General features: G+C 44.5%; 1 protein-coding gene across 2 annotated transcripts in view; it reads left to right on the top strand.

Annotated features, from left to right (window-relative positions):
• Gria1 (glutamate ionotropic receptor AMPA type subunit 1) overlaps positions 1-15,834 on the top strand; it is a 309,950-nt gene that overhangs the window by 182,928 nt on the left and 111,188 nt on the right. For both annotated transcript variants that reach the window (XM_004836538.4, XM_004836539.4), the window contains exon 8: positions 9,657-9,761. In XM_004836538.4, coding sequence (XP_004836595.1) covers positions 9,657-9,761 — 105 coding nt within the window. The remainder of the gene's footprint in view (positions 1-9,656; positions 9,762-15,834) is intronic.

The following is a 15,834-nucleotide window of genomic DNA, read 5'->3' as shown; positions in this document are numbered from 1 at the left end:
TGGTTAGAATGTCTGCTCTTTCTATTCCTGCCGCCAGCAGAGTTGGAAATGAAGCAAATTTTCCATGTCAAAAGAGTAATGACCTTCTGTAAGTTGTCTTGGAACCAGCAGGGTGTGCATGCTTTTCATCAGTAGGGGGCATACTGTGGCCTGGGGCCAAGCACTGAGGCTGTAAGAGAAGGCAAGGCCTTGCCCTCAAGAGACTCAGTGCTACAGGGAACAAACAAAGTAGAAAGTTCCAACCCTGTGGTTGCACCAGTCTAGTGGAGCAGGGTTCCTCTTTCCCCACAGCCCCGCCAGCATTTGTTATTGGTTGATTTCATGATAGCAGCCATTCTTTCTGGGGTGAGGTGGAATCTCAGGGTTGTTTTCATCTGCATCTCTCAAATGACCAGTGATGTTGAACATTTTTTCGTATGTTTATTTGCTGCTTCTACTTCTTTGTGGGAGAAATGCCTGTTCACTTCAGATGCCCATTTTTGGATTGGATCTTTAAATATGGGAGGTCTGATTTTTAAAAATTCTTTATAGATTCTAGATAGTAGACCTTTGTCTGAGGAACAGCAGGTGAAAATTTTTTCCCACATTGTGGGTTGTCTCTTCACACTGTTGGTGGTTCCTCTGGCTGAGCAGAAGCTTTTTAATAAGAGATCCCACTTATTGATTGTTTGTGCTAGTTCACAGGCAACTGAGGTTTTGTTCATAAAATCTTTTCCTACCACTGTGGAAATCAGTATGGAGATACCTCAAAGAACTAGGACTGAAAGTCTCATTTGACCCAGGTATTCCCCTGCTGGGTATTTCCCAAAAGAATTAAAAGAATCATACCACAGTGATATATGCACACCCATGTTCATAGCAGCACAATTTGTGATAGCTAAAACTTGGAAGCAGCCCAATTGCCCATCAGCTGGAGATTGGATACAGAAAATGTGTTTTTTTTTAATAAAATGGAGTACTACTCAGCCGTAAAGAATGAGAAATTAGAGACATTTATAGCTAAATGGATGCACATTGAGATGATACTCTTAAGGGAAATAAATAGGACACACATGTGTAAATACCAGATAGTTTCTCTAGTGTGAGAAACTGAAAGTGTAAATAAGGACTAAAAGGTATAATAGATAATGTGAAGTAGGAAGAAAAGGGGCAAAGGGGAAGGGGAAGTGGGAGGGGTAGGGGAAAGGAAAGAAGGGAACAGAATTACTATGAGGAAAGGAAAAAATGGAAACAAAGTCTTTGTAAATAGGGAGGGATGGAGGGGTTGAAGGGAGGGCAGGGGAATGGGGAGAAAATAAGAAGCAAGAGAGATTCTGTAAAGGTGCAAATTTCCAATGATTAATGTCATTATACTGTATACCTACATTGTACCAATAAAATTAATTAAAAAAAAAAAAAGCTCCTACCCTAAGGCTGACACCTTATCGCATCATCCTTAGGCACCTAGAATCAAGCGTTTATTGCTGACTGAGACCTTAGAGATTACTCTCGTGTTCCCACACTTCACCAGTGAGACAGCTGAATCACAGTGGCCAGTGACTCTCGCAGCGTCACAGGGCAGCTTAACAGCAGGCGGAACCGGGCCCCTCACCAGGGCTCCTCCTGCTGGCCAGTCCAGGCCATCCCAAAACCCAGACATGTCCACTGTGAAGCCATTTTGCCTTCTAGAACCATCTCCTGAAACAGCCCCGCCCTAGGGGCAACTGTGCCTATAACCAGCTAGGTAAATCCTGACAAGATCTCGTCCTTGGAACCCAGGCCCTGGAGGCTCAGGTCTCCACACTGACCTGTGTCCACTGGCCTTCAGGCCACACTGGGGCCGGGGGAGGGGGGGGGCACTGTGGCTCAGCTTGTGCAGAGCCAGCTAGTTAGACCTGCAGGTCCAGCACAGCCTACCTGGAGGCTGACAGGCTGCAGGGTCTAGTTCTAAAAATGAGTGGTAATAACAGCTATGATGTGTGAAGGGCTTACTGTGCACAGAGCTCTGAACATTTACACATATCATTTCACTGAAACCTTGATACAGTAAGTAAACGGGCTTTTATTAATTGGGCTTTATAAGTGGAGAAACTGAGCTTCAGAGAGATTAAAAAAATCTTCCCAAAATTATACAGCTAACTGGTAGCGAAACTGGACTCCAGCCCACACTTAGTCAACCTCTCCTTCCGTGCACTTAACTGTTCAAAAGCTTTGAAGGCCCAGCCCAGGAGGGGAGACACAGGACCTGCGACCCAGCCCCACAGCAGCACATAGCCTCAGGCCATATCTGTGTAGCCACATACACCCCACTGTAATTTCCCTAACAGCAGAAGAAAGATAACCAGCCCGCCTAGCCTACTTGCACCCTGAATGCCTCCCAGGGAGTTGTTCAGAATATTAATGAACCCACATCCTGGAAGCCCCAGAAAGGAGGCCACATTATGGCGCCCATATGTCTGCTTCTGGTTGGCAAAAAAGACCCATGCCACTCAAAGTCATGCTCTTCACATGTGGGAGGTCATGGATCTTTAAGGATATGATTTTTTAAAAGAAAAACTTCGGAGTCTTTTCCCCAGGAAAATGCACACAAGTGCATACATATATTTGCTCATGACCAACAGTGAGGGGAACACAGATACCGCTAGAAGCTGAGCCCAAAACCTCAACTTTAAAATACCTACCCTAAATTTTGATCATTCACTTTCGTTTCTGTTTTTGCAAAATGTCAGCCAATAAACAAGCACATCCAAGTGAAGGTATATATCCAGCAATTTGCTAGAGGGGACCCGGGATGGTGTGGAAGTAAGAGGAGTATAGACACAGTCACTGTCTTTCAGCACTGAAGATCCAGTTTCAAAAGCAAGACAAGCTTAGGAGAAAGAATGGCTAGAAAGGTGTGGATTAAGGCCTAAATCACATAGACAAGCTTTTGGTGCTATGCATGTTCAGGAGGGCAGAGTGTACCACTGAATAGGGACACTAGCAAGGCTTCCTATAGGCGAGTAACTGCACCTTCAGCAGGATGATCATATAATTTGTCATCTAAGCTGGGACACTTGAGTGAAAGGGGGAGAGAGGAATTCTGCACAGTAGTGGAGTGCTTTCCTAGCAGGCACAGGACCCTAGGCAATCCCCAGCACTGAAAAACGTGAAAGGGAGAGCTGTTATCGATTATTCCAGAGCAAGAGCTGTAGACTGGAACTCTCCCAAGCAAACTGAGATGGATGGTCACCTAAGCTTTATAGGAAGGGTGAATTTCAACAGGGAACAAATTCAGTTTCTGGAGGTCCTAGGTAGGAATGTTAATCTTACCCAGCAGCACACCAGGGTAAGATACATGCAGACACTTGTGGGTATCACACTTGGCCTGTTAGGCGTCAGGCAGAGCAGAGCTGGGCTCTAACTGTGGCTCCACCCAGCACACACTATTGGGAAGTATTGCGGGGTGGGGGTGGGGGTCTTGGACTAATTACTCAACTCTTCTAGGCCTTGATTGCTGCATTTGCTAAATGAATACAATCCTCTTCTTCATACTGCCTTGTCCACTGATTTGTCACAAGGGCCAAAATTTTAAGCTGCATAATGTAGATCCCTCTTTGAATTCAAATGAGATATATGTGAGATGGAGCTAAGATTATTCTTTCCATAGATGTGGCACAGAGGGATCTGACACTTATTCTGCCCAGAATGACTAGGTTGTGATCCAGCAGGGTCCTGGCTTGTGGTCCTCACAAGTCACCTTCTGGCCAAAAGGAAGGACCTACCTTAACCCGGTGGTCATGGAACTTGAAGGTAATGTTAGTGAGTTTGAGTTTTTTGCTCAAGCAGGGGAATTTGCCAAGGAGAACATGTAGAATGAAAAGAGAAACCAGGATGGAAGCCTAAGCATTTCCAGGGCTTCACGGATGAACAAGAAGGGAGGAGGAGACTTAGAGGAAGTAACCTCTCAGAAAGAAGAGGACAACAGAGTCCCATGCCTCAGCCTAAAAAGAGATCTGGTTATCGTTGAAAGTGCCTTTAGGAAAGTCCAGGGGCTAAAAGCCAAACTGCACACAAAAATTGATTGAAAAGAGTGGTTGGAAGCATATTCTGAATTTTTAAATATTTTTTAAAAGGCATCCACAAAGAGGTTATAGAAGCCCTGGCCCCGAGTGGCTCAACTGTCTCTTCCAGGGCAGCCTTTCCTGGATTCTGGGTCGGAACAGGGTGAGGAAAAATAGTTAATGGGGACAACTGAACGAGTTACTTGGTCAGAATTTAGTCAAGCTCCTGAGCCTCCTCCTAGACTCAGCCACTCACTTCCAAGTAAAATCCAGCTTTGCTACAAGGCCCTGCTAAGTCACTTTAGTCCCTCCACAGTTGACCTCCTCCTCCTCCTCCTCCTCCTCCTCCTCCTCCTCCGTCATCCCTTGGGCAATTTCTAACTACCCTGGTTTGTCATCAGCAAGAATCCTATTGGGTTGGGCTAGCCAAAATCCCCCTTTCTCCTGATGTTTCCTCTTAGTAATTTTCCATCCAGGGACTCTGACCCTGAACCTCAGTTATTAGTCCCCCCTTGTCCATGCTATATTTGGAACTGAGCCCAATTTCTCTCCCACACTGAATCTTATCACAGTGATCCTATGCCTATCTCGATTGTCCAGAATAAAGCTGTTCTTACTGTGCTTTAACAAGTACCATTGAATAATTTTTAACATGGTTCAAGTCACAGAGACTTTAAGTAGCATTCTCCTGCCACCAGGCAGTAAAGAAAATGTATGCTTCAGCATCCCACCACCAATAGAGTCTGGCCCGGCACTCAATACCATTTACAAGAAACCCAAGGTTAATTCTCCATCTATCAGGGAGGAAGCTGATGGGCAACAGGATGGCGCCAGGAGCTGCAGGAGCAGGAACCAAGGAGAAATGCCTGGGCTCCATCCATCCATCTGACCTCACTCCCCCTGGGGCAGGGGGGCAGGATACGCATCCAGAGCTCAGACCTGATGGATGGGGACAGCAGGTTCAGACTTACACAGAGCTGATATTTTCTGAGAAGCTTCCTCCTCTAACTCCAAGTTCTGACTCTCCAAGATGAATGGTTTGCAGCTGAGCCATTCTCTTGAACTCTCCTGGTTCTGCTGTCATGGAATAGTGGTTGTGAGATGTCTCCTTTCCCATTCTCCAACACTGAGGTTTACCTCCATGTGTTTAAGTCTTAGTCTCCCCAAATAGACAGGAGAAGTCTTCATTTAACCCAGGCTTCTACTTAAGTACTAAGTGATAGGTCTCCCACCACCTCAGCAGCTATTATGTATAGTTGCTGCCCTCTTCCTATGGTGCCTTGCCCCTTCCCCTGTGTGACGTCATGCCAAGATGGTTGCTCCCACCAAAGAACAAACCCTTCTTCCCAGCATGCCCCTGTTTCCACCTAGAGAGTAACCTAATACTCACTCACCTCCTACCACCTAGTGACATCACTGGTTCCTCCATTCCCTAGTCACTACCTCAGTCAACCCCGCCTCAGCCCCTACAAACCCCACCCCAGTCTCTATAAAAGACTCTCCCTGCCCCAGCCATATTGCTTTTGTCTCTCCTTTGTTCAGAGACAGCCCGGCAGATCTATTCCCCTAATAAAGGCTTGTTGTGGCCTGGTCTGGTCTTGGTCTTCGGCCCTTTTACCTGACACTAAGAATCTTACAGCAAGTGCAGTCATCAAAAAATCTCAAGGAGATTATCTATAAAATGGGCAAAATGACCTTTGCTGTTGCTTTTGGCCAGAAATTCATGAGGCTTCTGTAAGCATCAGAGAAGCGGCTGCTTATGAAGACACTGTGACAATGCATGGGGACCTGTGATCACTAGAACTTTGCAGGTCTGATCTTTGACCTTTCTGCAAACTGAAGGAGGTATATAAAAGTGACAATGACAAAATCCTCGTTTCTGCTTAAAGAGTCCCCTGTTCTCTACTGATCAACAACTTATTGGACAAATAAACTTAATTATTATATTCTTTTCTTTTAGATACCGCTCACACATACAACACAGTGCAGTTGTAGCAATCATCATTATCTAAATGATATATACTTATGAACACTTATATTCCAGAAAAGATGATAAGAATTTCAGTTCTCTGAGAAGGAAATGAGGAAATAGGTTCAGATAGAAGCCCCGCTATCCATTTGGGAATGAACAGATCACACCTGGAGACAGCCAGCAGGTGTCATGGGTGGTAGTAGAAGGCAGGTAGCACGCACTATGTGGCATATTTATGTGTGGCCCACCTAGAGCCCAGCACAGTAATTCTGGCCCCTGCTTGAGGGACCACTCGATACTTTAAGCAATCAGAAGCTCTGGGTCATAGGCCTGGATCTTCCACTTCTTAGTCATAAGTCTTGAGCAGATCATTTCACTTCCCAGGGTTTTGGGTTCTTAGTTCTTATATAAGTGAAGATCATAATTTCTAAACAGCAAAAACTCACAGGATTCCTATGAATGTAAATGGAGTACGTGTGGAAGTGCTTCATGAATGTGAAACACTTGGGAAATGGTAGTGGTGTTAGTATCACTGTTAATAACAACAACTGCATTTGTGAAATACCACGGGCCAAGCATTGATCATAAAATATCTCATTTAATCTTTCAAACAATTGGCATAATTAACTCTAATTGTTCCCATTAAATGAATGAGGAAAATGAGTCAGAAAGAGGTCATGCAATTTTCCATACTAATGTGCCATGTTGATGACCAGTGTAATATTTGAGACTGAGCCCAAAATATAGATTCCCCTTAGATTATTAATGATGTCTTTGGGCAAATCAATATACCATCTAGTCATCTGCACATCTACCCCACTCTGTTTTCCTAAGTGAGCTAATTAAACTGGTACGTACTAGTGTAACAACCCTGTCATGAGCCTGAACCAGCGGGAAAGCTGAATGTTGACAAGAAATGACCAAGGAGAGAAGAAGGTGAAGCTGCCAATGGACCAGAATTGCTCCTTTCTTTTATTCTTTACAACAGGATCTGTGCTTTTCTTTCTTTCTGAAAAGTAAGGACAGCCCAGCCTTTTTAAGAGCTGGAGAGTTCTCCAGATTTCAGCCGAGAAAGTGAAGGGCTTGTATAATTTGCTCAGCACCCTGGGCCTGTCATGGCTTCCCCAGTGAGACTTCAAACCAGAAGGTGATGAGGGAGTCAGCCTCAGAACTGGTGCACACACAGATAGACACACATACACACACACACACGCACTCATGCACACAAATGCAGTCTCTCTTTCACTGTCAAATCACACACACACACACACACACACACACACACACACACACACACCAGCTATTCTTATACCTTCTAAAGGCAGAGGAACTGAGCACTGTCAGAAAGATAAAACTCTGCAAGACTTCCTTTTAAGCTATTTGAAGGGAGAAAAAGATAAACAGCGCTGGGTCATAGGGCAGAATCTGTGTTGGTAACATATTTATTTCACTGGCCTTGGGTGGGAGGGATCTGAGGACACACAGCAGTGGGTCACCATTAAGAATGTGGATTCTTCTTCCTGAGCTGAGGAGAGATAGCTGGACTCACCCTCGACTTGAGGGTGGACTTGGACGAGATTTACTGATCATCTGCAGAGCTGCAGGCTCAATCCTAAAGGTCTCGAATCCTCTCATTGACCACTTGACCTTTTACACAAACTTGAAGATAGGAGTCTGTGAACATTTAATTTGACTCATGAGAGGAGAAGAAATCCCATAAAGCATGGTCTGGGGTTCTAACACAAAGTTTACATTAACTGGCTGAGACCTCTGTAAAGCCCCACACACTATGGGCAGCACTCCTCAAGAGCTCTTCAGCCTGTACGCATTTTCACATTACCTGTGTCATTTAACATAGGGAGGGTAGGAATTTCAGACACTGGAGGCTTAAAAAGAGGAATCACCCCACATCCCCAGGCTGTTAATGGGGAGGCTGGAATCAAGCCCAGGTCTTTATATTCCCAGGTGTGCTACCTACCCTCTGCTACCACCAAGTGAAGTCTCACAGCGCAATGAGAACCATTGTCAAGCTTCATGCAAGGTATCATAAGGCTGACTCCTGGTCTTGGTCTCCTTAGGACCTATCAGGACTGGCACATCAATCTCTTCCCTTTGCAGACCTTCCTCAGTTTCTTCATCTTCAGACATGTGCCTGAGAAGGATGGAATTGTAGTGGTGGTACTTGATTAGGAATGGCAAAAAGACTTCACATGGTACGCACTCCAACCACGGTTACTGTCTCCCTAAAGTACTGGGTGAAATGATACTCAGTATGAACCCCAGCTCAATGGCAAAGAACTCTGCTTTATATGGGTAGCTGCCATGGCTAGGGGTATGGAGTTTTGTGGGGGGTTTTCCCACTAAGTTTATTGGTACATTTTCGGTATAAAATACAGTTACATTCATCATTGCGATCTTGTACCATTACATCAGTATCTTGGTTCTTAATTTTTTCCCCTTCCCCTGCCCTCCCTTCACCCCCTACACCCTTCCCTATTTGCAAAGACTTTGTTTCCATTTTTTTCCTTTTCTCATATTTTTTCCTTTCCCTTTTTTCCTTTCCCCTACCCCTCCCACTTCCCCTGCACCTTTAGACCTTTTCTTCTTGTTACACAATATCAATTATACATTTTTTAAATTACAATATCAAGATCTAGGAGGGCTGGGGATTTAGCTCAGTGGTTTCACTGCCTGCTGCGCAAGCGCAAGGACCTGAGTTCAATCCCCAGTACCACAAAAAAAAAAAAAAAAAAAAAGATCTAGGAGACATTACTACAGATTTTACAGAACTTAAAAGGATATAGAAAGCATATTTCAAAAATATGTTTTGAAATAAATTTGACAACTTCTAAGAAGTACCTTGGAAGACAAATTAATGAAACTAACTCTGGAGGAAATATCAAATTTGAATAGCACCTATTAAAGAAAGTATATTCCTAGCTTGAAAACCTACCTATATGACAACAGCAGGCTCATATACATTTTAACTGATAAATTATATCAAACGATTAAAGCAGAAAAAAGAAGGAACACTACTCCCCTCATTTTAGGAACTCAACATTGTGCTAATCCTAAAACTGGATAAAGATAATAGAAGAAAAAGGTATGAACATAGATAGGAATTTGTTTAACAAAACAAACTGTTAGAAATCAGATCTGGCAGGATGTAGAAAGTGGTTTTGTTATAGGGATGGCAGTGTTGGTTCAGCATTGGCAAATCCACCCCCAAAAGTCATCATTTTAACAGAGGAAAGGAAGAAGCCTTATGATCCTGTCACTAGTTGGAGAAAAAGTATTGGAGTAAATTCTACACCTGTTCATGGTAAAAGCTATCAGGAGACTAGAAGTAGAACAGAAACTTCTCAACAGATTAAAGACATGTACTCCACACTTCCAGTGAGAATGCCTTGTATGAATGGAGAAGATACAATGTTTTCTCCTTAAGGTGGGGAACAAGGGCAGATATGCTGACTCTTTATCTGACCATTAAACTTTGAAACCTAGGCCCCAGGGTAGGGAGTTTTAGCAGTCAGGCTATTCCAAGCCCTCGTGCCATGTGACATTCTTGAGTTGGAGATTTTCACTTCAACAGGAAAAGCAAACAAACAAACATGAAATTTAACTTCTGAGTTCACTGCTCATCATTTGGCTTTGTTTTCCAGGTGCGATTCGAAGGTCTGACCGGAAACGTGCAGTTTAATGAGAAAGGGCGCCGGACCAACTACACCCTCCATGTGATCGAAATGAAACATGATGGCATCCGGAAGGTAAGGCTGCCTTTAACAACTTCAGGACAACCAGGACCAAGCAGGGCTCTGGCCAGTGCCAAGGGCCCTGGGAGCCCACTTTGCCTGAGCTGTAGCTGTGAAGACACTCAGGCATGGTGGCCTCTACACTTGGGTCTGCAGCTAGCCAGCTGGGACTTAGGGAAGTCAGGTCCCTTCTCTGAGAATGTATTCGCTCGTTCACAAAGTGAAGATCAAAATCTTCTGTGGATGGGAAGGGAACCAAGAAACAGAGGAAGGAGAAAGGGAAGGGGACATAAAAAAGAAGATGTGTCGCGTACGTGTACCAACTCCACACAACGGATGGAATCATCATGTACCACGAATATGTACTAATTAAAAAAATTAAAATCCTTGCTTCCATCACAGGGTGCTTGTAAAAATGCAAGGAATGGGAAAAATGTTGAAAATATAAATGAGAGATGTAAACAAAATGCCATCACCCTACTTGAAGGATCCTGAAGATCTTAATAATAATGTTGGTTGATGAAGTTAGCTATCTTCTGCTGGTCTATGCTTGGTCACATCTACTCCATTTCCCATGTAGAAGTTACACTTAAAAACACATTTGTGTACATGAGAATATAATACAATATAATATATGCATGTATATAAAATCTGGGTGTGTATGCACACTAAAATTTTTAAATAACATTCAAATCCTTGGGATAATAGTCAGAATTCCTCCAGACCCCATGTGATTTGGCCTCTGCCAGTTTCTCTAACCTTGACCCTTGAGGCTCCTTTCTACCCCTACCCAAGCCGTTCTGATTGCCTTTCACTCCCCTCTTCTGGGACTCTCTCCATCTGACTGTTCTTTGGCCTGGCCAGTGCCTCCTCAGCCTTCAGTACTCGCAGACAATGTCATTCCCCAGAGCAGCCTCTCCTGGCCTCTTGATGTATCTCATGGCAGCCTCCAGCTCTGTGTCCATGGCCTTCATCGCATGTCTAATTCCTTACCATAGACATTGGTGTGACTACAAGGCATCGGAAGGTGTAGTGTGGAGCCCATTAGGGTGTCCGGGATCTGTGAACAAGCTCTGCTCTCATGGCCATGGAAGCCTGGCTTCACCACTTACTGCTCTGCCTTCGTGGACAAGTGCCTGAGCTGTCTCTTCAGGTACACAGGGATCCCCATGATACCGTGACCTTATAGGGTCCTTGAAAGGATCAAATAGCCTGCCGTGCGTAGAAGTTCTAAGTACTGAGCCTGGCACATTATCTCCAACAGTGCTCTCTATGGCTGTTCCATCAGATCCACTTGCTACTAGCAACAAGTGACTATTTAAATTTAATTTTTAATGAATTAAAAATGTAAAAACCAATCCCTCGGCGGCACTCACCTCATATCAAGTGCACAACAGCCACACGGGGCACATGGCTTTCGAATCACTTTTCACATCACTCATGGCTTTTCCTCTGCACGGATGAAGATTTTCATCATCACAAAATACTTGAGTGGATGGCTCTGGGCTCTGTATCTTCAGCTCTCAGAAACCTGTCCCTCTTTTCTCTTACTGAGAGCCCCCTCTTCGACCTCCCACTCTGTCTCAACTGATCCCACCCATCCATCCATCCATCCAGGCTGTGTTAGCTTCCTGTTGTTGCTATAACAAATTGCCGCAAACAGTGGCTCAAAACAATGCAAATTTATCACCATGGAACTCTGTAAGTCTCTCTGGTGTTAAAATCAATGTGTTGGCTGGGCTGTGATGCTTTCTAGAAGCTCCAAGAGATAATCAGTTTCTTTACCATTTCCACCTAGAAGCTTCCCACAACTCTTGGCTCAAATTGCTCTCCTGCAGCTTCAAACCCAGGAACACCACACCTCTCTGAACTTCTTCCACTCTTGTATCTTCTCCCTGATGGAGTAGTTAGGTTGGTCCCACCCAGATAATCCAGGCTAATTTCCCCATTAAAATGGTCTGTGAACTTAGTCACATCAGAAGTGTCCCTTTTGCTACATAAGTTACCATGTTCACAGGTTCTGCAGATTAGGGCAAAGACATTTTAGGAGGGGTGCTATTCTACCTCCCACCAAGGCCAAGTGTAAATGTCTTCTCCTTCACTAAGTCCTCCCAAGCAGTAGCAGCCATCTCGTCCTCTCGTGTTCCTCGTTGCCTGACTCCACCAGGCTATCATCATTCCTCCCTTGTTCCCGTGGCTGCTGGCATACATCCCATGCTCTTCCTAGACTGGGAGCAACTCATTTCCCACCTTCTGCTTTAGGATTCCGCTACAGTAGCCCCCTACCAGCCTCACTTTTCAGCGAGTACCAAGCAAGTGCACCCTATTTGGCTGTGAATGTAGCTTCCAGGAGCAAACCCACTTTTCAGCAAACCTTTGACATGTTGGTTACATGAGGATGTTTTCTGGGGACAAATCTACTGTGAATGATGCTCCTCCAGAAATGGTCCAAATCTTCTGAGTTTTCTTTTGTTTTCCCATCCTTCTGATTCTTGCTCCTAGAGAAGACAGGCGCTTAGCCCCTTTGTTCTTACAACTATCAATTTCCACACCTATGAAATGGAAGCAGACCATGTATGCATTAGCACCTTATCGTGATTCCATGAACAATCCCTGTGTCGTTGTTCATTAAGACCTATGGCCAATGTCAAAGAGAAGGCACATGACTGGTGTCTGGAAAACGCTGAGATGGCTTCTTTATCTCTTCCAAGCATTTTGTTCCTTAGCGTGCTTGTGAAGAATATCTGCCGGAGTGATACAGCCCTTTCTCCAGATGGATAAACTGAGGTAGAGAGCACAGTGGGCTGCTTTATGTCTCACAGTGAGCTGTGGCTGAATAGAGACCTTACTTTGGGCTTCTGACTCTCTAACCCTTGCTCATCTGCCACAGCTGTTGCCAAGACTGAGTGAATCACAGTGACACAATCAGGACGTTTGATGACTACAGGGTGAGGGGAGCAGCTCAGGGAATGATGCCATCCCTGGAAGGCACGTCAGACGTGTGACCTCCTCCTTGGGCCAGCTTCCTTTCAGACTCCGAGGACAGGGGTATCATTCTCTCCCTTGCAGGTGAAACCATAAATGTTGCAGCTTTTTGTAGAAGATCTGGAGCAGGCAAGCAGGTTGCTCTTAGAAAGAAAATGGCTGACCATGAACCTAGCTGTCCCTCAGAATCCTCAAAATGGCCTTTTGTCCTCAGGCAGGGAATTAAAAATACATATATATTCCTATTCTCTGGTGACACAAGTTGGTATTTCTGTACAAGGCATGAGCAGCTGTGTGTGTCTTAATTAAAATACGAGTGTTGATCTGGACTTTCCTCTCTGCAGTGGTGGAGAGCTTTCAAATAAAACCAGATTCTTTTCTACATATTAGTGGTAGACTGTATAGTCCACTACACTACATAGTAGTAGTGTAAAAAGTAAGGAAAAAGACAGAGACTGCCACCCGCATGGTCACTATCCAGCTGTGCAGCCTTCAGCATGTCTGTTGGCCTCTTTGGGTTAAAGAACATAAGTGAGAGATGAGCTGAACAACCCCTAATTCCTTTCAGTCTGACCCTTGGATGCCCCTGAAAAATGCCCTGAGATATCGCTTCACCAGCCTCACTCCCATAATCATATTGCCCCTCTCCCGGCAGAGCTTTAGCTTCCTCTCCAGAAGTAGAATTAGGGCCTCTATCAATGGACAAACTACCCTTTCGGTGTGAACTTCTCCAGTTCTTACTCCTAGATCCAGGGGTTCCAGATCTTTGAGTTGACCCTGAACTTTCCCCTGAGACTGTTGGGAGCCCTCTTATCTCTTCGAGTCCTTCTCTTCATTAAGAATTACTCAGAAGTGGAGGATCTGTAAAAGAATCACTGGTTCTTAGCAAATAGAAGAATTACTTGGTGGTCTGGCTTTAAAAATGCAGATTCCTGGGTCTCATTGGGTGCCATTCTGCTTTGGGAGAAAAAGGAGCCATAATCTGTATATGTAAACCTCCTTCCCCAGCCTGAGTTGTTCCTGAGGCTTAAAGGGATTCGGTCAGAAACACAGGCTAAGTGGCGAAAAGCTTGGGTTTTAGGGATGGACAGACTGGAACTCAAATCCCTGCTTTATTCTGTACTAGGCCCATGACCTTGACCAAGTCTTTTAGCCTCCAGGAACCTCAGTTAATAATCTGTAAAAGAGAGATAATGCCCTTTTACCTCATAGGATTGATGCAGGATTAAATGAGACAGTTCCTGAAAAATAGGTTCAGAAAAATAGCACCTGGAATGCAGTGGACGTTCAGCTCATGGTTTGTTGGTTTGTTTGGTTGGTTGGTTGGTTGGTTGTCTGTTTGCTTGTTTTATAAATTTCCTTCTGTGGGCCACGGAGATTTTATGTCAGCATTGAGTTTGAATGAGTCAGGCCATACAAGTCAATGAAATGGATAAATCAGCAAACTAACTGAATAACCCTAAAATCCACAAGCAAATGGCTATGCTTTATTTTCCAGATCCCAGGGCCATTTTTAAACTTACTTTCCAGCGACTAAATCCTTTCTTAGAATGTGGGTTTAAACATTCTTTGTTTATAGGGGATCTGACTTTCAGAAAATCAATTCTTCCACATCTGCGCCTTCAGGCCTTTCAGTCAGCCTCCTAGCAAAGTAATTTCTCAGATTTTCAAGGATGACCTAGTTGTGTTGGTTGCAGTGAACACTGCCTGGCCTTACTTGATGTGTATAATAAAAACAAGCTGCATCACCATGAGTCGGGGCCTCCAGAAAACTTTCCTGATCTTTAGGCCTGTGTCCTGCCCACTCAAGTGCCAACATACCTTGTATGTATCTAGATCCACTTTGACATCCTACCAAAATGTGTGTGCTCTGAGTACACATCCATCATAAAGTTTATGAGATTTAGCCACCAGGATTGGCACTGCCTGTACTAATGCTAAATCCTAGGGAATCCCATTTAGAGATATCACTTTGCCATAGGGTACTGATCTAAGGATCCCTCTCTGGATAAAATACCTTGTCAAATTCAGGTTGAATCACAAATTCTCACAAACAGCAGCCCACAGGAGGCTGGTAATGAACATTCTCTTCCATCTTTCATCAAGGGTACCAACATTGTTGACTTAGCTGTCTTGGCTCAACACCATTGATCTTCTAGTGGTCTTTGGACCTGGATGAAGGCATCTACGCCTTCCAAATTGATTTGAGACTCCAAGCTCTGACCCCACGTGAAACTTGGAGTGGAAAGACTCAGCAGAGAAGAAGCCAAAGTGGCCCAAAATCCTGCTGAGAGCAAAAGTAATCTAAAGTCCCAAAGGCCTCATAGCTCTCCAGTTCAGAAGCCCTCTGGGAGTTTTCCTTTCAGTCTTGGCATTCCATTTTAAATCGCTTTATAACTCCAAGACAGAGCTTGATCTAACCGCTTCTTCCCATTTCCACCTGCTGACCCCAGTGGCCAAGCTGCTTTTCCCACCCCATGTAGTAGCCTGCTTAGCACCCATGGGTCCTGCTGTCTGTGTGTGTCCTGCCCCTCTACAAAGGCCACTTTCCCACCACAAAAGCTCGGAAGTCAATTTCAAACACTCATCAAATCATATTGCTCCTCTGTTTAAAACTTTCACGGGTTTCTTATTGCTAGGAAAATACAGTGTGTCCCCTGACCTAGGCCTTCCCGGCTCCAGGCAAAAGCTCTTGTCTTTTTCTCTAGGTCATCATTGTGTCGCTACCCTGGCTATTGTTTGTTGCTGTTGTTGTTGTTGTTCCTTGAGCACTTCAAGCTCACTCTTTCCCTGGGGCATTTGTACATGCTTTTCCGTCTGACAGTCTCCATCAGTCTCTTCTCAATTGCTGTGTTTATTCCTGGCTTGCAGGTCTCAGTTCCAGTGCAGCCACCTTGAAAAGGCTGTCTCTGGCTGTTCTAAAGTACCTCCCACTCACCCAGCACAGTCACAGTATCCTATTTTTTTTCCATAGTGCTTATCCCTTCTGATATACTGTTGTTGGTTGGTTGATCTAAATTGAGGTTGAAAAACTTCAGCCTGCAGGCCAAATTCGGCTCACCACCTGTTTTTGTACAGCCCACAAGCTAATGGTTTTTATATT

This window comes from Heterocephalus glaber, unplaced genomic scaffold (genome assembly GCF_053883595.1).
Source record: "Heterocephalus glaber isolate CG9 unplaced genomic scaffold, H.glaber_assembly_v1.0 deba00001606, whole genome shotgun sequence".
In the NCBI taxonomy this organism is placed as follows: Eukaryota; Metazoa; Chordata; class Mammalia; order Rodentia; family Bathyergidae; genus Heterocephalus; species Heterocephalus glaber.
The sequence above is the reverse complement of the archived record's forward strand: the minus strand, read 5'-3'. Positions and strand labels throughout refer to the sequence as shown.